We start from the raw sequence: 24,032 nt of genomic DNA on the forward strand, positions 1-24,032 counted from the left end.
TATTTCTTTTCGACAATTGATCCTGATACATTTACATTTTTTAAGATTTTAGAGCGGGCTTGTCTTCGGCGGCTTTAGGGAAATCAGTCTGCATACAAAGAAGATGGAATCGCCGGAACCATATTTATTGTAGAAGATGACGGTATGTGTTTAATTATTATTTAAATTTAGTTTTTTTTAGATAAAATAATTGTCAGATTAAAAAAAAATTAAATGCACATGCTGTAATTAAATTAAGATTTAAACACATACTTCAGGTTGCTCTTGGTCTTATGTGTCTTGATTATTACCATATAAACAAACTTTTTTTTTTCAATTTTTATAGCCTTTTTTTGACCTTGCATGACCTAAACCAGTGGTTCTCAAAATCTGCGTCGTTGCAATTTCCCAAGGGCTTCGCAGAATAGTTCCGTTTCGTTGCTGAACTCAGTTTATTTTATAAAATGAGATTAAGTGTAGTTTTATAACTTTTTCGAAAATCAGTTGGACTAAAATTGTTCTTTAAGCAGGGCTGCCACTCTAATTTTTCATTTTTCCCTACAACACATGCCGGTTTTACCCTACGTTATCCCTACGCTATGGCGGGTTGCTCTAAGGGTCCTATGACGACTCTATTGACGTAAGTTGGCTAAAATACAAATTAGGAAGAGGCTTGCCCGAGAACTAGTTGCTGAACTTTAAATTTTGAGGTTCTTTTTTTTAATGCTACATTTATGGAAGATTGAACGGTACCCGAAGTCTAAAATTCTAAGTTCAGTAAACGGATGTATAATTAGTTTGTAACTAAGAAGTACCTTCTTATGAGATTGCTTAACCTAATCAAACCCAAATAATGGTCAGAACAGCGCTGAAGTTTTCCCATCCGTTTACCGAACGAATTCGCACTACTATAACCCGATCTGCAAATTACAATACGATTAAATTCTAAAGCCGAGTACAGTACTTCAAAATTTAACCAAAGAAAAGTATGCAGGTAGAAATTTCGTCGCGTAATACCTCTGGAATTAAACAACGATTGTAGCATTTATCAAGCAATTTTTACTCCATATTGGCTAATTTGACGTCACTATACACGTGACTGTTGTTCACTGACGCGTGACCTGCCGCCGAATTGTGCGCTTTAAACGTTCTTATAGACTAGCGGATTGAATCCCCGCGTTACCTTATCCTATGTACTGCTCATATTTGCGAATATACTCGACGGGCAATATCTACTTATTGAAATGACTTTGTCTAGAGTTCAAGAAGTTCAGGACAGGTATTTTAGTGGCGTGTTCCTTGGGAATCAGATTAAGAATGTATAAGAGACCATAGGCAGCCGTCGGTTCTCGTCCTCAGGGGCACTGCGCTTTCTTACCCCGAACTACTCACCTACACTCGCTAAAACGATATTGATCAGAGTTTTTAAATAAGAAAGTATACCCTAAACGCGGTTGCAATATTGATGTATTGTATTGGAACGAAATAAACAGAAAAACAATTTAGGAACTCTTAACACGAACTTGAATAAATTAATAAAACTGCCATAGGGCGTGCATTGAACTTCGTGGCAGTTTTACTTCATGTGGAACAAACAGTCCTTAATAAAAATCGACGGATTCCTCGTCATTTGCTTTGTACTTCTCCATGTACGTCTTTCTTGCGTTGGTGTACAAGTGAAAAAGCCTTGAGTTCACATCAACATGTGATGGAAATGTTTCAGCCGTTTTAATAATGGCTTCCAAAGTCCGTACAGCTAGAGAACTCCTAAGCTTTGTTTTGTTAGAATTCAGTTTTGAGAAAGTTCTTTCTACCTCTGCAGTGCTTTGTGGCAAGGAGGTCATTTGCAGCATAAATTTTCCTACTTCTTCGTACTCAGGGAGGCAGCTAAGACTCTGCCAAAAATCCACAATGGATTTGTTCTCCCACCCTCCTTTCCTAACATTGTCATCAATAAGCACGGAACGCCACTGTCGATCAATAGTCGGAACTTTTGACGAACTGATAATCCTCGGAAACCCTTTTGCAAGAATTCCACCCGATCTAACATCAGCACTTCCATCCATGATTTTTGCATGGTTCACATCTTTGAGGGAATTTAAAACTGGGTCGCACAGATTAATTCTTTGAAGGATTTGGCGCACAGCTTCCCTGCACCAATCTCTGCATCTTGTAAGAAAGCTCTCTCTCTCGTGTGGAAGCATGAGTACCATGGATTCATGTGCCATTATCCCAGGGTAAACTTTGTCAAGTGGTAGCCACAGGTATACGTCGTCAACATCGATGTTGGTCAGGTTTTGTAGTGGTTTTCTAAAATTTTGGCACAGCATCTTTACAACACGCTCAACCTCTGTTACAAGGCGATGAAGCTGAAAACCATTCGATTGGAATATAACATTCAATCCCGTTAAGTCTCCCAGTACATAATCGCAGAACTCTAATGTTGCCTTGACGTATGTCGATTTCAGTGCCTGCAGTACCCTCTCGGCTTGCAGGGAGCTCTTATCACTGGCCTCCGCAGTGAAGAACAAAACAAGAGCAGGCCATTGTTCCAAAATCCGATGCACACACTGGGCCACAGACAACCAACGTGTCTGGCATGGTTTCAAAATTCTGTGAACTTCCACATCTACGAACTTCTGGAACTCAGCGTAACTTTTTTGCCTATTGGGAGACAACTTAAAATAATTGTATATGTCATGAATTAGTTGTTCAGCAGTTTTTGACAAGACCTTACTGGCGTGCTCTGCAACAAGGTGAAAAGTGTGGCAGTAACACTTACGGACAAACAGATTTGGTGCAGCCGTTTCTATTCTGGTCAGAAGAGAGTTATGGGTACCTTGCATCAGATTCTCTCCATCTGATGCATATCCTACGACTTTATTCCAAAGCAAAGCATCCTGCTGCAAAGCAGTCTCCAATGATTCAAACAGTCCAGTGGCATCCCCGTTCTCCACCGGAATAAGACGATAAAATCGCGTGACTGGGTGATTGTTCGCATTCAAAAACCGGACGTTAACGCAAAAAACCTTGTTCATTGTGATATCGGTTGCCTTATCACATAATATTGAAAATCCGCCCGATTGTTTTAATTCTTCAACAAGCTTTTCATGCGAATATTGTGATAAACATTCCGTTAGAAGATAAGTACCTTTAGTGCGATTACATGTCATTCCCTTGATGCCCTTTGAGTCATCGGCGATTCCATGAAGGGTTGCCACTAAAGAATCTAAAAAGTTGAGTGAAATATTTTTTCGTGCAATCAGAGCCGTAACATTTAACTCTGCTTTGACTGTTGTAGAATCCCTGGTAATACCGTAAGATGTAATTGAGTGATTTTCTTTGCAAGTTTTGGCTCGCTGCAAGTGAAGTGATGTTTTGGTGTGACGTATGAGCTCGGATTTTCCCGGGCTTAGGTATTTGTCGCAACAGGTGCAATACGCCTTCCCTGGACAATTTTTGGAAGCAGAAAGCCACCCTTGCGCCCAACTCTCTTTTTCCCAAACACAGCGGTAGTTTTGGGGTCGATATTTAGTTTGTTTTTCTTTCGGCATTTTGTGCTAGGTCAATTAAATGGATTAGCTTTTTAAGAATCTGTTAAGTAAATTGCAAATATAATTTGAATGACCACGATAACCAACCGGCTTTTATTTAATGCCTATTCATAACTCGATTAAAAGCTTTACAGACAACAGACGCCTACCAAGTAACCTTGGCAATAACCCCGCTCTTTTATGACACCGTGTGGTGACCTATGGATAAATTCTCTCACATTATTTTACTGTCTTGGATAAAATCTTCTTATAAGTCGGTATTGAGTTTTATAAAATATGTTAAATAAGTTAAAATTATTTTGAAAAATAACTCAATTGCACGTGTCGAACGCCAAATTTTTTTCCCCCTACTTTTCCCTACAAAGCACAATTTTTCCCGTAGGTATTCCCTACAACCTACATTAGGCGAAAAATCCCTACCGTAGGGATTTTCCCCTACGAGTGGCAGCCTTGTCTTTAAGTGCTGTTTAAAAGTTTTGATTTAGCTGTTTAAAAGTTTTGATTCCTTGCATGTTTATTAATGCATTGTTACGCAACAATAGCCTTTTATACAGCAGTAACATTGTTTAATTTCAAGTTAGCTTATAACAAAGCAAACCTGTCTGGAAGCTCTCAATACTCTAATATTGTCCAATTTGCTTGAAAGGAAAAGTATGACGCTGCCTTTAAATTTGCAAAGCTTATTTGGGCAACATTTGTCCAAGCTCGAGTCGAAATTTTCAAAAACCTTCTCCGAAATTTTATCCAACTACGAATGGATTCGTGACCCTTTTGTCCAACCGAGAACTCGTTCCAGTCATACGCGCTCGCTTTTTTTCACTGGCGACTTGCTTAGACAGCAGGAATTGTTGTGCAAATTTACCCCACAGTCATCGCTCGCGTTGCTGTATTGCTTGTATCCAACGTCCCACGTTTACCGCTAGAACGCTTTTTATGCTTACCAGCCTTCTGTTGTAATGCCCATCAGCTGTAAACAGCCAAGTTTTTAAGCAATCGGTAAGATCGTGCGGTAGCCTCGCCTTCTATTTTTTGCACCATTTTATTTGTGTCGCTTAGCAGCAGTCAGTTGCGGTCTAGGGTGGCGATTTTATTTCACCTAACTACATATGCCAGTCTTTTGTTGACTCGCCGCCCTGGATTGCGAGTTCGCGTCGGCGGCGGCGAAATTATGTCGTCCATTTTTTGTCCGAAACCGAACTCGCTTCTTTGCGTGAATCTGAACTTTGCGAATAACACGAAACTCCTGAAATTGCGTTTTCGAGTTTTTCGTGAAGTAAAGTTTTCGCTCTGAACAAAATAACCGAGATGAGAAGACAAATGACGAATGGTGACGGTCGAGTTGCGGAGATGAGTTGAACCGAGTACGAGCTGGAGCGTTTCAATGGAGTACACGACACATCCTTCGAAATCAACGATATTTTGTTAATTATCACTTAGTTAGACTTAGTTATTATCGAACTTATATAACCTGTGTAGGTGTCAGGAAAGTTGCACTTTTGCCGCTCCGACATTTTGCCCTTTCGCGTTCGCCTCCCTTTGTACGGGAAGTTAGTGGTGGTCAGTATGTTTTTACGCGACGTTTCGTGACTTAAAATAAAATACCTGTGGCAATTACACTACCTCAAAGCAAATTCAACACAATTTAATTATCTTTTTGCTCTATCTCGAGCGCTGATGATTGTTTCCCAAAGTCTGGTGCTTCAGTTGCTTTTGCCTAAAGCACCGACAAATATTGTCGCAAAACTAAATATCTTCTGGCTTAATCCGAGCCCCGATGATTGTTTCCAAACTTCGCTGTGCTTTCAGATTGCCTTTGCCAAAAACACCGCAGTTTGGCGTCTCTTTGAAGTTTGTTTCCAAGCTGACGTTTCAACCGTCTTTTTGGCGTCTTATCATTGTGCAGTGATAGTAAGTCTGCTGCATCTAGCCCTTTTAATATGATTGTGGAGTGGTTGTAAGTCTGTGAAGCCCTTGTGATATGATTGTGCAGTAGTGGTAAGTCTGCTGCACAAGCCCTTATGATATGATTGTGTAGTAGTGGTAAGTCTGCATATTCACTGCTGTAAGTCGGTGTAATCTCCCGTAATTTGTTAAATATATATATGTTTAAGCTTGGAAATTAGTGATTGGGTCAAAATCAGGGAATACCGGTTGCAAGCTGACTATTGATAAGTATGCCCTTAACCTGGCAATTCCACATACCACCAACTCACTTCGCCCACAAGCCCGTAGGCCAAGTGAAATTGCCGGTTTAGGACGCTTGTCAATAAAAGAATGCAGGGTGTTTAGGATGCAGTTAGTTTGTTCAGTCCGACAAAAAAATCAGCAAATCTTGTGCATTTCCATGCAAAGAGCCCTGAAACACTTGTCCAGCCCGTAAAAAGTTTTTTTTTCGTGGAATTGCCGGAATGCCAAAACTTGCAAATTTCAAGTCGGTCGGAACGGGGACCAACAAAATAATTACGGGGCCTTTTTAAATGAGTCCCATATTGTTAAATACTAACCTACTTTTTTGTGTTGTACATGTCACACCGATCGACGAGAAAATGGCCAGTTTCCATGAAAAGTTTAGTTGTGAACAGGTATATAGGTGTTTAATTTTGGCCGTAGATATAAAATTATATAGTAATTAGTTTTATGCTTCCTGTGCGATTATTTTGCCAAGTTTATGATTATGATTAAAATAAAACGTCCTAACCCTGTATTGTTTATTTCGATTGTCAGAAATTACGATGATATCCGCCGAATTCTATATTTCTGTACAAAGATCCTGAAATCGTTCGGAAAAGATGAAGTCACGGTCAGTTAAATTTATTATGTTCTAAAGTTTACTTTTTAAAGGAGCTGCGGCACCCTGGGGTATTCGTTATTGGTAACTCTCCAAAAATATGTGTTTTGCTTAATTAAAAAGCCTCTTTACAACTTTTGTACACGAAGTACGATAAATCAAATCCTATTTTCCTACATTGGGTAGAGTGTATTGTTTCAGTTCCGTTTAGTTTGAAACTAATAATAACAACGAAAAGTCTAGTAAGGGGTGTCTTGGGAATTTAAGTGTGCTTACAGCAGAGTTAATTATGTTTTTGGTAAAGTATTTTTTTGGTTGCGTGAAGGTTCAACATAAAGTGTTTAGAGATGACATCATAAAACAATAAACGTAATAAACCCCAAGTTTCGGTCAAACCAATGTTAAAAGGATTGAAAAGAACCCCCGACCTTAAGTGGCACGTATTGTATCGAAGGGAATTGTAAATTACCTTATTTGTACAGATTTTAGTAAAGTTTTACAGCCAGGATGCAAGAGCACCTTGTCAATGGAACGCAATACGGACAGACGAGGAAAGAACTTTCCGTTGGCGAGCTTTTTACTCGAACAAGGTAAGCTACTGGAATTTCTCTCCGATATTTAAACAAAAAACTCAAAATAGGTAAATTAAAGGAAACTTTAGTTGGTTGTTTTATGGTTTCATAAGACAGCGGATTAATTGAATCATACAATTTCGAATTTTTTTGTGAAGGTAAAGCTAATTATGGAGTTGTTTTCCCTCTTGTTGCTATAGTATATAGCATATGTTATATTTGTATTTTATCTTCATTATACAGCATACAATACCATTTCAAGAATTCATCCAATGCACGGTTTTTCCCGACTTTTAATAAATCAAGAAGCAAACGGGGAATTACCGATTTCATTAATCCTACAACACAAACTCTCATTGGATTGTGTTTTTAAATTGGCCATTTCACATGCGATGCTGCTTAACAAATAAATTAATCGTTTATTTCCTCTTTGGTTGCAATTCTTGCGCGTGCCCAATAAAGTCAGTTATATTATATATTTTCAAGCTTCCCATGCGCAGTTCGTTGTAGTAGATTAGTTTTTTGTTTTTATGCAATATTTTCGAAATTTTACTGATTCTATAATGTGCTTTTTATTTTTAAACAATGGTTGTCGGCAGTGTGTTCATTTTTTTGCAATTTGCCGTTTGTGCTTTACAATGTTGCAGCTTTACTTGGAAAAAGTTTTTATTGCTGTTAGTTATTAGCTCCATTTTTTTAAATATTTTACTAAACAAGGCCTCTTGTAGAAAATAATAGCATAGGCTATCGTGTTAACTTTTTTCTGTATGAAGTATTTATTACGTATATCCGAAATGTTTTGCCGAATTGACCGCCATATGTACTTGTGATTTGCTGTTTTAGTGCTTACTTTCTCATTGACATTTATTCCTTTATTTCCTTCGATAGCTCTGAAAAATATGTTTAAATTTTTTAATCTAGGTCACACCCAAGGTATTTTAGTAATTATAGATTTGTAAACCTCCGTCAGAGATAAATTTTAGGAACCAATAATTAATATTTGAAGAAAAAATAAAACCGATTAAAACCAAAAATAATTAAAAAATGATTATCGCATTAGGTTTTTGATCTATTCGGAATACCTTGATTTACAGTACTGCAATAATGACTAAGCGTCGTTTTTCACCTGTTATTTTTAATGTTTTACTGATCGGTGTAAAGTAAAAAAGTTTTTTTTTTCGTGTTCAGGTAAAACTCGCGTAGATATTTTAGGCATATCATAACGAAAACAGTAAAGCCTTAAGGATTTTTGAATAAAATAGGAAGTGGCATTAATTGTAAATCAGTTAAAATCACCACCAAAAATGTTGTTAAATTATTTTACCCTAATCAGAAGAACACAGTTCTATTAAGCAGAAGCGAAGCTCTAGCTGAACTTGAGCCGGCAACCTATGGCACGCGAGCCACTTATTGCTCTTTTGAGGACGCCATATACTCTTTTGATAATGTAATCTTGATCGAAAATAAATCCAACTATGATATGACTTGAATAAACTCTACGTGGCATAACCTCTTCAAAACTGTAATTTTTCAAACAAAGTATGGCAGCAAAATTTTCCACAATTGCGAACTTTAGCCACAGTATTTTTTGCGCTTACTCTAGAATTCGGTGTTGAAAATATAATCACTCTCCTGGAAATACAACCAAAAATATTTAGCTTTTGACTCCCTTAGCAGAAAAGGTCCGGCTCGCGTACACCATGTATTGCTCTAATTAAGATATACTGAAAATTTGGCAAAACTAAACTTTGATCTTTTACCCGAACTGGCAAAATCTTTGGCTGGGCCTTTTACGTTAACATTAGTGGCTTACACCAGTGCTCCGCAACTGGTGTGCCGCGACGTTCCCGGAGGTGTTTACTTGCGTTTTTTTTAATTGTACTTTGTACAGCAGAATTAAACGAATAATCCAATTTTTTTCTAACCAGCATACAGTAAGAGTTCAAATCGTCTAAAAGTACCTAAACCGGTTGAATAAGACCTAAAGTTGTTGGGAATAAGGCCTAAATGCACAAAATAATGCCTAAAAATGTAGAGATGATCGGGAGTCAACTGACATTGGATGTTTTGGTGTTGAAGTTACGCATTTTAGTTGGAACGGCGATTACCGCTGTTTTAGCATTGGGTTGTTTTCCGTGTTTGGGGTTAGTGGTGGCTAATGGTTGCGGTTATTATACGACTATAAGGTAATAGTCCTGTTTTGGCTTCATCCCGAACTGTGTTTTATTCCAACGTTGATGTTTTCTAATTTCGGTCTTCCCTTTGGCCGTCTGAAGTCCCATTGGCCGTCTTAAAGTATTTCGGTAAGACCGTCAAATCAGAAGATAAAATAATATATAACGTCAAATTTTCCCTAAATCGAACATTTTTGTCTGGGCAGTCTGGGATATTGCCTTTGTTGTCTAGTGTCGATCGACATATATTTCGTAGGTCCAATTATTTTAGCTTTGTTGGTGTGCCGCAAGTGAAATAAGGTTGCGGAGCACTGGCTTAGACTACAAACGTCATGGGCATCAACAAACGGTTTTAACTAAATATGACCAGTATATTGTAGTTTAAATACAACATAAACATCTACCTATAAACGTTTGACTTAGTGGCAACATTTTTGTTATTATTGAGTTTTGTTTGGCCAATTCACCACTTGTTAGAAATAAATTATTGACTTCAAAGATCTTACACGTACAGGACACCTACTTTTGCCTACTTTCCGAGGGTCTGGCGCCCAAACAAAAGTATAGTCACTATGAGATGATGCAGGGGTAGCGAACTTTTATTGCTAGGGTCACAAACAAGACCTAGCTACTTGAAAAAAAATGCAAATTACGTGATAATTCAATGTAAAACTTGCAACTATAACTCTTCTCTACAAATACTGTTATCCTTGGTTGGTAATTATAATAAGCTTATTGAGACGATCCAAGTTTAGTTTCCAAAATCAGGATTTGTACGAATTAAAGTTAACAAAGCTGCAGCTAATCTTATTATAGTGTTAAATTGTTTTCGACACATTTATTGTTTTCTGAATATTTTATTATATTTAGTAATTTTTAGATTAACAGGTGGCTCGTCAATAATCTGAAATGGGTCTCTTTGTGGGTCAGTGGTTCGCCATCCCTGCTATAGTTTATAATTGCAATATTAGGTTTTAAAAAATTGCGTGCCACATTGGAGATTGTTTACTGATTCTAACCTATTTTGCATTGTCTTTTGTCATGTGTGGTATGGCCTAATGGTAGGTTTCCAACATGGTGTTCCCTTGGTCTGCGGTTCGATTCCCTTCAATTGCCCATGCGTTGCCTGGTAAATCTATCATAATGTACTGATGAAGATAGTCCACGTGTTCGATAGATGGTTAACTTACAAACTTGATGTATAACTAATGCTAAATCACATTGCGAATATAACTATAACCACAGCCAATTTAACTGTAACTCCTCCATAGCTCACTTGTTGTAACTTCGTGGCTATTAAACGTAAATTACGTTAACCCACCTAAAGCGTTCAAAAGACAATAGTATAACCTTAATCTTAGCAAACTTAACTGTAACTCCATACCTCACCTGCTGTAACTTCGTCGCCATTAACTGTAAATCACGTTAACCCACCTAAACCGTTCATAAGCCGATAGTATAGACCTTAATCATAGCAAACTTAACTGTAACTCCTTAGCTCACTTGTAACTTCGTCACAACTAAATGTGTAAATCACGTAACCAACCTAAACCGTTCAAAAGGAATAATATAACCTTAATCACAGCCAAAACAACTGTAACTCCAGCTAAACCTTCGTCACACTCTCAAGTGTAAATAAATCACGCTTCCCATTTCCATAATGTTTTTCAAAAATAAAATGCAAAAAAAGTCGCTGCCTATACTCCTCGTGCGCTGCTTCGGGCTGGTTCCCTATTGTGTTGCTCTGAGCCACGCCCTCTGAGGGCCTAAGTTTTTCGAACACTGTTGCCAGCCCGAAGCAGCGACTTCTTGCCTGACTAAGCTGACCTAGGAAACCTTGCGGCTACCTAACCAGTGTTCTGACCTGTGTGCATTGGGGGTTTAACGTGACATACAAGAAACTTTACCGGGCTAACCGAATCCCGCCACAGGCTGGGACAGGATTCAGCGACTCCTTGTTCATTGTGAGGTTATTTATGGTTAATTCTATCATTAACAGAGATTGAGAAATTACAATTAAGTTAACAGGTTCGAACCCATAGAAATCTATCGGCTACCGGGGAAAGATTTTACCTTTAACCGGGTTCGAACTCGGGCGTAGCGGTTTTTAACCAAAGTGCTTTTCCGCTACGCCACAACAAGAAGCTGAGGAACTAAGTTTAAGATGTTTAGATAAAAGCCATTTAAATGCCCCTAATTTTTTTTTCACCTGACCACATAATCTTAAAGTTAAGATTAAAGGTTTTAATAGACTATGAAAGGTTGTCGGGGTTAGCGTGATTTACAGTTAAAGGTGATGGAGTTACAACGGATGAGCTAAAGACTTAAGATAAAGATTTTTTTACGTGAGGTGCAGTATAGCGTATACTGTCACGCTGCGGTTAATCATTGGCACTTCAAGGGAATCGAACCATAGACCAATGATACATCATGTTGGAAACCTACCATTAGGCCATACCAGACATGGTAGACGGTATTGGAAAATATGTTAGAAACAGTAAACAATCTCTAATAAAATACGTAAATTCTCAACTCAAGAATGGACTTATAAGGTATTTGTTGGCGCTACAACCATTAATAAAAGTACGGCTACTGTAAGTGACCAAGGGTAACATTTAGAAAGTTAATAGTTTCTTTTCGACAAACCTGATGGATTGGCCATCCAAAACGCAAATTATAAAAACAATTTTGCCATTTGAACAAACACCTACTAACAATAGACGTATAGGCCTATATATATATATGGTCATTATAGTACAATATAATGCCATATTGGATAAGGTTACTGTACTTTCTTTGATTTTATCGTCCATAAAGTTTTCAGATGCTTATTTTAATATCACACAGTTAAAATTTTGATTTTTTTTACTTGACTCAAAAAGGTTGTGACTTTGCGGAAACGCATTTGGTTAAAAATCGCTACGCCCGAGTTGGAATCCGCTTAAAGGTGGCCTAATGTTCTTCTCTGGTAGCATTACATGGGCTTTGACCTGATAAATTAACCGTAAATTTAAATTGAAAATGCTCTATAAATAACACTATAATTAACTAATTAGGAGTCTCCAAATCCAATTACAGACTGTGGCGTGCAGCGCACAAAGGAATACAGACAGTATTTTTGGCATAATTTTTTTTAAAAAGTTGATGACTTTTTGTTAAATGTTCTATTTTTTATTTAAATCCTTGTATTTTAATTTGTTTTGTTTCGATTTTGTTCCGGATTTGGTTGAATACATGGTATAAATTTAGGTTCGTCAGTGAAATTTCAATCGTACAGTAGACTTGGGGTCAAGCTGGCAGAGTCTTGCCTGCCTTCTGGTCATAGGCTAAGCTTTTAGGGCCCAAAGCCTTATGTTTTTTGGTCTCGTCTCTAAAGTTACTGCTGTGTTCGCCAACGAATGTATTAAACCGTGCTATGTTTAAGCTATACCAAGGAAAATAGTGGTCCAAGAGTTGCGCATTTGGACACTGTTTCATCAATAAAGCTGCTTCTAAGCAAACCTTCAAACCTATTTAAATGCGCTAAGCACAACAAATAGCATTAAAGTAAATTTTCCGAAATTTTCAAGGGACACTTCGGGCACATAACATAGACGAGAACAGCAAACCAAACAAAGGTCGCGCAAAGCGCAAAATTTAATTACAACAGACAACAAGTATAGTTTATTTAGGTGGAGAAACATGGCCTAGTACCCTTTGATCTGCCTATGCGAATGACATAATTAATTGTTTAACTACAATTACAAATATCGTGATTGTTTTTTTTTAAGTCAATGTAGGAGTACTTACGTTGCCAATCAAAGTAAAACTGCAAACGCAAGAATTCTGTTTAAAAATGAGTATTTTTTTAAATATTTAATAGGGCCTAATCTAGGTGTATATGCCTGGCAGGACTGCCGTTATCACCGTCACGGCTGTTTACAATTTTTTGAGTAGTTGCAATAGATTCTGAATTGTATTTTATTTATATTCGATGTACATCTAACTAAATATTGCAATCTTATATTTGTTTGTTTTGCCTTGTTTATCACTTGTGAAAACACCCGTGTATGCTAGCCTACAAATACAAAAATCAATAAAAAAATTTGGTGGGCCTTTTTGTTTTGCAGATTTAGCAATGTGGACAGGAAAATATTCATTTCCTACCTCGCCCAGTCAATTAAAACGATACAGACGTTAGATAAGCACAACTTTACAACCAGTGGTAAACAAACCGAATAAGCTGGTGGAGGCAAAAGCACAAAATTTGCTTTTATTTTGCATCCTGCGAAACGTGGAATTACTTGAACATAAACAATATTCGAAAGTTTAAGTTTGGAAGAAAGAAAAAACAAGATGAGCGACAAATCAAGACGCGACAAAATAAAACGATAAATCACAACAAAAATAACAAAATGTGACTAACGCGGGCTATTGCACTTTTAAAGTCAAGTTAACAAAATCGATGATGTTGGTAACTGTAATACCTAGGGCGATTATTTTTTTACCTAAAAAATGAAAAAAATTGACCTAAAAATTGAAATTTTGACCTGAAAATTTGTTTTAACAACATATTGTTTCAAACAACATATATACATTGATTTAAACAACATACTGTATTAGTGTTTTGGCGTCGTTAACCACACGTTTTTGATGCTTTGCCGACTATACCGGTCGAACACAAATCAGTTATATTTCGGGTTTAAGTAAATTTCATGAAAATGATATTAATTATTTTTGTGTTTTCGAAAAGACAAACAACTACAAAAAACAAGACGCTGGCTATTTAAAAAAATGCGAAATACAACGTAAAAATAATTCATAGCAAAGACCTAGTATACAATTGAAATAGGAAATGGGTTAATAGCATATCACAAGCGAAACAACACAGCGAATATTAAAAAAAAAAACATTGGTCAAAATCAGCACAACTGTATAAAGTAAAATCGAAGTTCGAGCTGAACCTAATGTGATAAACCAGGCCTGTGTGGTTAATTCTGCTGGCTCGCATAAATCGTATACTACTTTATGGAAGATTTAATACACTTAAAATGTCATTGAATTTAATTAAACTAATTTTTCTCTAACAGACAATTTCAAAAAGCTAAAAATACGTTTTTTTAATTTTGTAAGCGATTTATTTGCATTTTTAATAGATTTTATTTGAAATAATTTTTACAAAATTGGCCTAATGTGCAAATTTTGACAAATATTTTATCGCCCTAGTAATAACTTAAAATAAAAATCCCCAAAGAAGCTTTATACCAAAAAGAGTCCTCATTTTTGAAAAAAGTACTTTGGATAAACATACCAAACGTTATAGGAAAGTAAACTTACTATTTCACATCTTTTATAGTATTGAAAGGTTGTGAAATGGTTGTAAATTAAGGCGAGATAAAATATGAAAGGAAAACGCAGGTTGAACTACGATTTCCAGTCTATCCTCAAACCAATGTTGGTTCGGTTACCAACTGGAAAATCGGTCGTCTTCAATCTAAAAAATTAAAAGATTTTGGCCAAACAAAAGGTTCATTTTCATTTTGGATATTAAATTGCTTACTTCTGTATGAGGGTTTTTGATTGAATGTGTTGGTTTCCATTATGTTTAGAAAATTTGTTTAATACAGTCGTAGGATAATCATAATAACTTCTTTAAAGATGTTCGGAAACTCAAAAAATGGTACCACCAATGCCAAGAGAGTCAATATTACTTGGCGCCAGAGTCGGGAAATAAGGTATTTTAATGGTAATAATAGAGTATGTTCAATGATTATGTCCTCACAATTTACAACAGGTTTATCGTTTGAAATACGAGTATAATTAATTGTTAAAGTTCCACGTTTTTAGTTAAACAGCAAAACACAATCGTATACAAACGAAAATAAAGCCTTGTGCGACTGTTTCAAAGAAATTACTCTTAACCTAAAATTTAGGCTTTAATCGGTCCTTACTTTACGAACGCTGAATTGGTTTGACTTATCACTGAGCCTTCCGTTATCGCATTAGGCGCTAATCAGGGGAGAGCTCTTGTCAGGTCCCCCGTAAATGTAAAGCAGATCGTCCACGCAGTAGCATCCACTATCTCCGCGATAAATCATTTCAAAAAGTTTTATGCACAGCGCAATAAATATCACAACCTTGACATACTTATTAAGGTTACAAAAAACGTTTAGGCTTAAATTCTTGCATCAATCAGAAAACAATAGTTAAATACCTAAAGGGCAAACTAGCAATTTATTTTCGGAATATAAAGACTTTGGCTCATTTTTTTGCTTCTACTTTGCTCAAAATCTAGTACAACAGTTTAAAGTGATGCAAGTAATTGTTAAACAGGTTCTGTATATTTCTATTGGATGAAAACTCCTTAACTTTGTGTACAGCATTTTTACGAAGATTCAATTATTTTAATTGTGCAAAACGGAACTAAGTTCTCGCAGCTAAAATAAAAGTCTTTTTTGTGGGAACGGATTTTTTAATACCTCGTAGTAGACATCACTGTACGTGATATGAATGGCAACTGGAGGACGGCTGGTGTTATTATGCTGAAGCCACAGTCGGTGTTTGGCTGATACGCCTGCAAAATAAACGAACAGTCGAACATCAAGAAATTGAAAACTAAATAGCGTTTTGATTTGCAAATGTACCACCACAGGATTGTTTACCGACAATGCAAAACAAGAATGAAAAATTTCGTCCGATAAGCGAACAGGTCGAGTAGTTTTTAGTTACTCGTTGAGTAAATTATATTAAATGTTGTTCAAATTATTTTAATCCAAAATGTTGCTCGATGCAATTGACTAATTTGAAAAAGATAACTTTCAGTTAGTTCACTCAACCGAGTATGAAAAAATTTGATAATGGAGTCGAGTTGGAGTATACGTATCGATATTATTACATCTCCTCGAATGCTAAACGTTTATTATTATTCAGTTTTAAGGAAATCCGGGTTGATCAACTGTTTAAAGTTCGGCAAACCTAATCGTCGTGCCGAAATTACTCATAAATACATTATCTACTACAAGTTAAAAATGCCTTGAAATTTTTTACATTTGTTAAAAAAAAAATCTTATCTTTTTTCAAATATTTATCTACAATTTTAAAATATTGTGCGTTGTTCTTTTTACCAACCTGCGGATATAACGTGCTGTAAACGCTGCCATGGTCACCTGTGACGTTTCCCCCGCAACTTCCCGGCGATGACGTGTACGTGATGTCATAACTGGGCAAAACGACAAACAACGGGTTATTATTGTTAAAGCAAAAGGGGGACATATAACAACACAACAACTATAATTTGGAAACGATACAAATGCAAGTACGCCTCTTCAGAAAAGCTTATCAGTGAGGCACGATAAGTACAAAGTTTGATTGAGCTAATTTACAAAGTTATTGTTATAAACGGTTTCTATTAAGTGTTGGTTTATAACGAAAACCAAAGTTATAGTGTGATGTAAACTATTCAGTCATTTTTAGACGTTTCGGTTTCTAAAGATGCCTTATCTTACTAGCACCACCTTTTTATTATCTATATCAGTGTTTCTCAACATTTTTTCGCGGCAACCCAAATATACCCAAGCGTAAGCATAACAGCAATACTTTGAGGACGCAGTTATCTTCACTGAAGTTTAAAGCAAACAAAAAATAAATTATACAATAGCATTAATAAGGTCAATTTTAATAAATATGGGTCATGTCTCCGTATTGCTTCTGCAATTTTCGTAAATTTTGGACAAATCTTGCGGAGAACCAATCTCAATAAATCTAACCATAAAAAACTACTTTAGTCGCCGACCAACAAACGAAACAACTTTGGGTCGCGACCCATGGGGACACAGTGTTAAATTACATAATTTATTACAAACTGTTTTATCAATAAGGGCGGTTGTTTATTGTCCAATTAATAAAATATATCGAAAGGAATTACATATATATGACACCATAGTAAATTTTATTATTTTCCTTTTTAAAGTAAATCTGTTTAGTGGTGTACACCATAGCGTTCCTATTTTTAAGATTTGCCCTTATTTTGAAGGGCCAGGTCTTAAAAAACTTGAATGTCCTAAAAAATGTCCTTATTTTTGACTTGCGTCCTTATTTTGTCTTATTTCCAACTATTACAAAACGCCTCTATATTGTTTAAGTTACCCAAAATTGTGCCCCTTTAAATCCTCCCCTGCTTACTGCAATTACCGGATAAACCTGCATAAAAAAACAACACTTTGCAGGGGCGATTTAACTCGTGACACACAAAACTTACAACACAAAACTGTATCCGCGTTTTTTGCAGAACACAGGAGTGTTATCGCTTTTAGTATAAAAACTATTCAGGCAAAAACATACTTTACCTGATTTGAAGGTGGTCGTAGTCGCAGTTTCCTTTAAAGAATTTTAAAATCCCGGCTCCACTTGGATTGTGGTCTTGCACTCTATGATGTGGGGGTATGGGTCGGGAAAGCCCGCACTGCAAAACAACTTAATGCACTTGGGACTCTTTAAATTTTCATTAAACGTGTAACTTCTAATGGAACACAGACATTTTTAGGGGTGGAAAATAGAAAACACAGTAGGGGTACATCGAGAAACTTCAGAGAGCCTAACCGAATTAGGTTGGACAATTAAGGATTTTTATTTTAGAATTCTTAATTTGATCAAATGACGTCGGTTAGCAACTCTAAAGGCTTCCGTTGTACTATGATTCGTGTGCCGATATATCGTTGACCACAGTACTAATTCTGAAGGGCTAGACCGCAATTGCTTGTTGATATAATATATATATATAATTACAACAAAAAGCCCATCTCATGCAGTATCCCAGCATTATTTTGTTTTGCCTTAGTTTTATTTTTTTGTCAGGCCTTATTATGTTATTCTCGAATTAGATAGTGTCTAGGCGGTATGCCTGAATAGCGCCCAAAAAATAACTATATAAATAAAACGACGTCTTAAATGGAAACGGTATCATTTATAGCCAACTTTTACTAATGGTAAGAATAAGACAATAATAAAAAAAGCTTTTCGTACACGCTCCAATCCAAATCGAAATAAAAAACATTATTTTAAACGACACAGAATGTAGCAAGAAACTACGTCGTGGTTGTTTATCCGTGTGAGCCTGTGTAGCTCAGTTGGTAGAGCGTTGGTCCCGGTAAGGCCCGAAGTTCGAACCTATTTTGTTTACCATCAGGGATATTCAGTAAATACGTTATTACAATTTCACCCCTGTAACACATACGCGCTCCAATAAACAAAGTACTGCCTCAAAACATTAAAAAAGTATTTTCAAGTTGTTCCCCCCAAAAAACTTACCTAGCGTGAAGTCATGTAGTTCGACGTAAGCTGCAGTACAGTCGGTACCTGGGTTAGCGGCAGACTGTATGTCCATAGAGTCGAAGGTGATCTGCAAGTATTTGGTCACATTTGGATCTGCGTCGATCTTCAATCTAAAAACATTGTGTTGCAATTATGGATGTCAGATATTTAACGTTTTGTCCCGATACCCAATACCTTTCACAGAAAAGTATCGTGAATCGATCTAATGCATAATGACGTAGTTACGATGCCCAAACGAGCATATTAGATAAAATTAATGGTATTTTTTTTCAGATTTTTAGGCCCAAATTTGCATTCAAAGGCCCTTTAAGGAAAATCTGTGAGTTTTTGAAAAGAAAGAAAGAGGATCACTTGGCACGTTTTGAATAAAACTCAAAAACAAAACAAAAAATACTTTAATAACAAATATAAATAAATAAAGATTTACTCTGGACCTATCTAAACAGTAAACACACAACTTAAGCTGCTCGCAAAATAAATCTGAAAAATTTTCAAAGACTTTGGCAAAAATATAAGTTTTTCAAGGACTGTTTAATACACAAATCAATTCAAACATCTTTAAAAGCAAGTTTCTCAAATTCTTTTTGAGATATTTATTCGACTTTTATACTGAAATTGCGAAGCTTAGTATGCGGCCGAAGTTGGTGCGAAGCGTGAAATTTTTTAATTGAAACAGCAAAAAACATAATTTAATCCTTAGATCAGTGGTTCTTAACCAAGGTTCGATCGAACCCTTAGGGTTTGACGCAGCTTTTTCAAGGGTTCAGCGAGAACGTCCTCTAAACCATAAATGCTGTTATTTCAAGGTAAATTTGAATCTTTTTTTATGTGCCAAGGTGTCATGTAACACTGTTAATTGAAAATTTGGCCAATTTAACCTATATAAATGCAAGTTTATAATTTGAATATGCCCAGTTTCAGCTGCTAGGAGGAAGAAACGAATACTGAGCGAAAATTTGGGGTTCAACGAACGCTTGTAGAATAGCATAGGGGTTCGACAGGTTAACAAAGGTTAAGAACCACTGCCTTAGATGGAACAGCATGGTCAAGTACAGAGGTTCCCAAACTGTGGTCCGCAGACCACCGACGACTGCACAGGTGGTCCGTGGCGATATGACAAGAAATTAAAAAGTTACTCATATATGTTGTACTTGTACAGCAGGGGTCGACAAACTACGGCACGTGGTCCGGATCCGGCCCGCGAATGTAATTTATCCTTTGACAACTAAACACAAGTCCATTTCTCATACTTTTTTATTAACTATGTAAGTGCCAAACATTTTCTAGATTTACCATTAAGCTTATCGCGTTTTCTAAAAGTGGTTTTATTACACTTTTCAATATAAAAAACCACGTGTGGACTCCAATTTTGAACCTAACAAACGTTTTTTGTCCCGCTTTGCGCCAACACTTTACTGCCTCCTTAAAAGTAACTAAACACGAATTTAAGTGCAAAAAATATATCCGAAGCCCGCCTGATTAACCGTTGTTCTAACATTTTAATATAACATAACTCTTAGTTAACATTTTTGTGCGGCCGCAGAGAATTTTCTAAGTTTGGTTTTAACCCGTGACTAGAAAAAGTTTGCCGACCCCTGTTGTACAGTATGTGTACTCTTTCAAAAATAATTAAATTGCCGCAGTTATTCACAACTTATTGATTTTGAAGGCTTTTGCTTTCCAGTATCGTAAATCTTGTTGTGCTTTCAATTTATGATGAATTAATGATTTAAGCAGAAGGAAGCAACCTCATCCGTCCCATTGCTGTTGTCAGTTTTGTAAATATATAAAATTTGGTTTTATTTCATTTTTGCTGTGTATTGCGGTCCGCGAAAAAACAGATTCACCAATAGTGGTCTGCGGTCCAAAAAAGTTTGGGAAACCCTGGTCTAGTATATCCTCGTTATGCCCATGCGAATCTCACATCTGTCTATTTAACAGGAATGGCGACTATCATGATTGCTTTTTTAACTCAATAAAGAAGTATTTGCTAAATCAAGTAAAACTGCAAATACACAACAGTTCTATCAAAATTTAGTACTTAAAATTATTTTCTGGTAATTTAAAATTTAGTACAACTAATAAACAAGCCACAGGCCAAACACTGGCTTTTTCCTGCTAGAAAACGAGCTTCGTACTTTTTCAGAATAGTTTAAAAAATTATTTTCTGGTAATTTTAGTGCATAATGTTCATACATATTCAGCATTTAAAAAAATTATTGGATTGAATATGTGTAGAACAAGCACATGTTTGTTTAGAAAGTCGACTTTAAAAAAAAAATAAAAACATCAAAAATTTTTTTTTTGACCAATTTCTTCGTTTTTTTTTCTGATTCTTCAGCTGACATTGTCGCCAAGTCGTCAGCTTGCTGTCATACTGCCCTTCTGCTCTACGCAGGAAAAACCGTGTACAATGTGGTTCGATTTTAGATATTGTTGTTGTAAATCCGTATTTAATCAATATGCTACTGTTAACATTTCACGGGACTTAGCTTAAACGTGATACAATAAATTGTTATATTGTTTTTGTTGTGTAGCAGTACAAGTTGATCTGATGTGTAAAGAGGTTTTAAGGGGTCTGCGAAACAATATTTAAATTATTTAAATGGTAAATTATCGTAGTCAGAACACATTTACCATTAAATTGTAATGAAAATAAAGCTTGGCTGCCTATGTACACCTAGTAGTATGAGTATTGATTTGAATAATACAGTAATTATTCCGGGGCGATTAAAAATTTTTGGGAAAGTGCTTTGGTTCCCCGAAAAAATTAGGGGCCAATGTTTTAAGATGAAGGATACTACCCTTTCTAGTTCAACAGTACATAAGATAGTAAATTGATGGTTCGCGGTAAGATCACTTATTTTCGCGAAATACCGGGACTGCTCAATTACATAATTACCGAGTTCTTTGCTTGTTTCTGTGGTATATGTTTTACTAAATTGAACTATACAGTAATTAAAGAATCAATATTTAATAGGAGTGCAGTACTTTTGGTCAAACTATCGATGTTAGAACAAGAACTAAAACATTAGACATATATTAACCAGTGTAAACAAGTCATTTTATAAAGACTTAAGGCCCTGTCAAATTGTTTGTGAAACACCTAAAGTCCAATTCAAGTAATTTGTAAAAGAACTTAAGTTCAAGTCAAGTCATTTTGAATAATAAAGGTCAAGCACCAGTCAAGTCATAATTAGACCAAACCAATTTTTAAGTTCTTGTCATTCAAGTTAAACGTTAAATTAATAAAATAGGTAAATTTGTCAGATTATGAGCAATAACTCCACTAAAAAACACACAGAAAACGCAACATAGAGCAAACAAATTGTTTTATGTGAAAAATCTAGCATAAATAATTAAATTGTTGAAAATATGATCAACCCGAGTCATTTGTCTAAAAGACTTAAGTCAAGTCAAGTCATGTGAAAATAGTGACCTAAGAGCACTTACATTAAGTCATTTCCTTTTCTTAAGTCATTACAAAGTCTGTTATTAATATTAAGTACCTGTGTCTTTCACAAAGGAATCAAAATGGAATCTGGCGTACAGTACATTTGTAGAAGACATGAATGGAGTGGGGACGTTAAAGCCACAAGCCATCAAAGCAAGGGGATCCAATTCTCTCATGCCGTCTCGAACCTGCGAAAATTGACAGCAATGTAGGATATCAGAAAACACGGGTCAACCCAAACTTAAATAGGTGAGCGTGTGGCCCTGGCAAAATCAGCCTTTGAAGGCTTATTAAAAAACTATTTAAAAATACCAGCTTTAAAAAAAATAATCTGGGTTAGGCTGGCCAAGGCCGTTGCCCTAAACAGGTTGAGAACCACTATTACCGACTCAAAAACAAATTAGCTTAAAAACAGACAGATTGTTCTTGTCCAACACTTTAGGTGCCGTTTAGTCCATTTAACTGGTTTCAATTTAGTGTCAGTATTGGCAATTTATATCTAACGAAGGGAAAATATACCATTTTCTTTTTTTATATTTAATTATTTAAGATTACATGGAGCCTTGATAGTAGTAGAACTAGGTTAAAACTTACGTCAACCCTGTCGTAAACACACTCCAGCCGACGTTTCGTTTTCCAAACTGAACGGATTAAACTCCAGTTTGACCACTTTATTTAAATCGGTTCTAATCCTCTAGATCAGTGGTTCCCAAACTGTGGTACGCGTACCACCGGTGGTACGCGAGAGTCTTTCAGGTGGTACGCGACTACGTATAAATCTGCGAAAACTTTTTAAAGCATATGTATAAACTTGCGAAAACTTTCAACTTTTAAAACTTTCAGATTGGGTATTTGCAATGTTGCGTTTTAATTACCTTTAATTTGAGGTTTCGCACGTTTATGACGTAACACTTAGCTTGTTGAAGATAATAAAACGTTAATTTTTGGCTGCTTTAATATGTAAGTAGTAATAAACTGAAGAGCAGCAGTGTAGTATTGTCATATGTATAATGATATTTCAATCATATTGAACTACTGTAATTTCTTTTAAAATAGAGGAATAGTGTGAGAATTTAATTTTGTTTAATTTAACTATACTAGGAACATGTCTAAACAAAAGTACAGCCAGACTTAGGCTACATAAACTACGGGTTTATAGCTATTGAACACAATAGAGAAGCTGTTCCGCAATATGTTGTTTGTATGAAGGCGCTTGCTAATTCAGCTATGAAACCAAGCATACTCCCGACGACATCTCAACCAGCTGGTCGCGAAAAAAACAACTACATCCATCGCATTAAAACTATTTGCTGTGTTTTGCTTAATTTATGGCTTTTAAGTCTTCCTGGAATGATAGTTGTTAAACTCTAATACAGCTACATGCTCATTTTCTTATCTATATGCTAAAATAGGTATAGTTTGAGATATTCTAGTCAGATGTAACTTAGGTGGTACATGAACACTGTACAAAAGCTCAAAATGGTACGCGAGAAAAAAAGTTTGGGAAACACTGCTCTAGATGCAACAGACAGCCTATCTCTTACATTATAAAAATATGCGCCTTCATCTGAGTCGGTCCGCGCGACCCCTAGTGGTAGAAATCATCCCATTACAACACTGTTGGTACACCAAACGTACACACCAATGTTTTAGGATAGCTCGTACATTCTACATTCCAAGGTCTACGTGCTGCCATTAGAAAACCTCCTTATCTACGGTTAAGAGACTGCAAAAATCCAAACATAATCGTCCGATCTGCTTTAACGAATAACAAAAACTAATAGAAAAATTAGAATCTGTGGAAATCGATTTATAAATAAAACCTTCACACCTCATCCACCCCTATCTGTTGGTTCACCCTTGCAAAGCTTGGATTTACCCTGGGGAAAAACATTCGCCAGTCAAAGAAACACTACGTTATTCTAGCCCTAGTTATATATGTGTTTAATGGGTCCAAGGTCCTTGTTTAGTAGAAGTCACAGAATGGACCTAGAAAGAACAACATATTAACGTAAAACAGACAAACACAAAGACAATGAATTTACATCACACTCTCGCTTTTTTTGTAAGACGAGTCACAGTAAGTTTACCCGTTGTAGTCTACTTCGTTCAAATTTCTTGCAGAATCGCAGCAACTTTAAACCCGGTAATTTAGATGAGAAAACTTCGGTTACGATGAGAATATTTAAAGCAATTTTCCTT

The 24,032-nt window shown here is 36.1% G+C and overlaps 1 protein-coding gene and 1 long non-coding RNA gene across 2 annotated transcripts; both read right to left on the bottom strand.

Moving 5' to 3' along the window:
• Nucleotides 1-1,580: 1,580 nt before the first annotated feature.
• LOC146145480 (uncharacterized) lies at nucleotides 1,581-3,017 on the bottom strand. The gene has a single exon (XM_083390585.1). The coding sequence runs from the start codon at nucleotides 3,015-3,017 to the stop codon at nucleotides 1,581-1,583; it is 1,437 nt and encodes a 478-aa protein (XP_083246711.1).
• A 12,255-nt stretch (nucleotides 3,018-15,272) lies between these two features.
• LOC146145481 (uncharacterized) lies at nucleotides 15,273-23,487 on the bottom strand. Its single transcript, XR_014498721.1, has 6 exons — nucleotides 22,425-23,487; nucleotides 21,886-22,018; nucleotides 18,353-18,486; nucleotides 17,392-17,507; nucleotides 16,175-16,265; nucleotides 15,273-15,620 (listed from the first exon to the last, which is right to left on the bottom strand). It is a non-coding gene; the product is annotated as an uncharacterized LOC146145481 (long non-coding RNA).
• Between the last annotated feature and the right edge of the window lie 545 nt (nucleotides 23,488-24,032).

The sequence above is a fragment of the Ascidiella aspersa genome, chromosome 5 (genome assembly GCF_963924565.1).
Source record: "Ascidiella aspersa chromosome 5, kaAscAspe10.2, whole genome shotgun sequence".
In the NCBI taxonomy this organism is placed as follows: domain Eukaryota; kingdom Metazoa; phylum Chordata; class Ascidiacea; order Phlebobranchia; family Ascidiidae; genus Ascidiella; species Ascidiella aspersa.

Bases quoted from the DNA above. Each gene is read 5' to 3' on its own strand.
- LOC146145480 (XM_083390585.1), bottom strand. From the start codon at position 3,017: ATGAACAAGGTTTTTTGCGTTAACGTCCGGTTTTTGAATGCGAACAAT.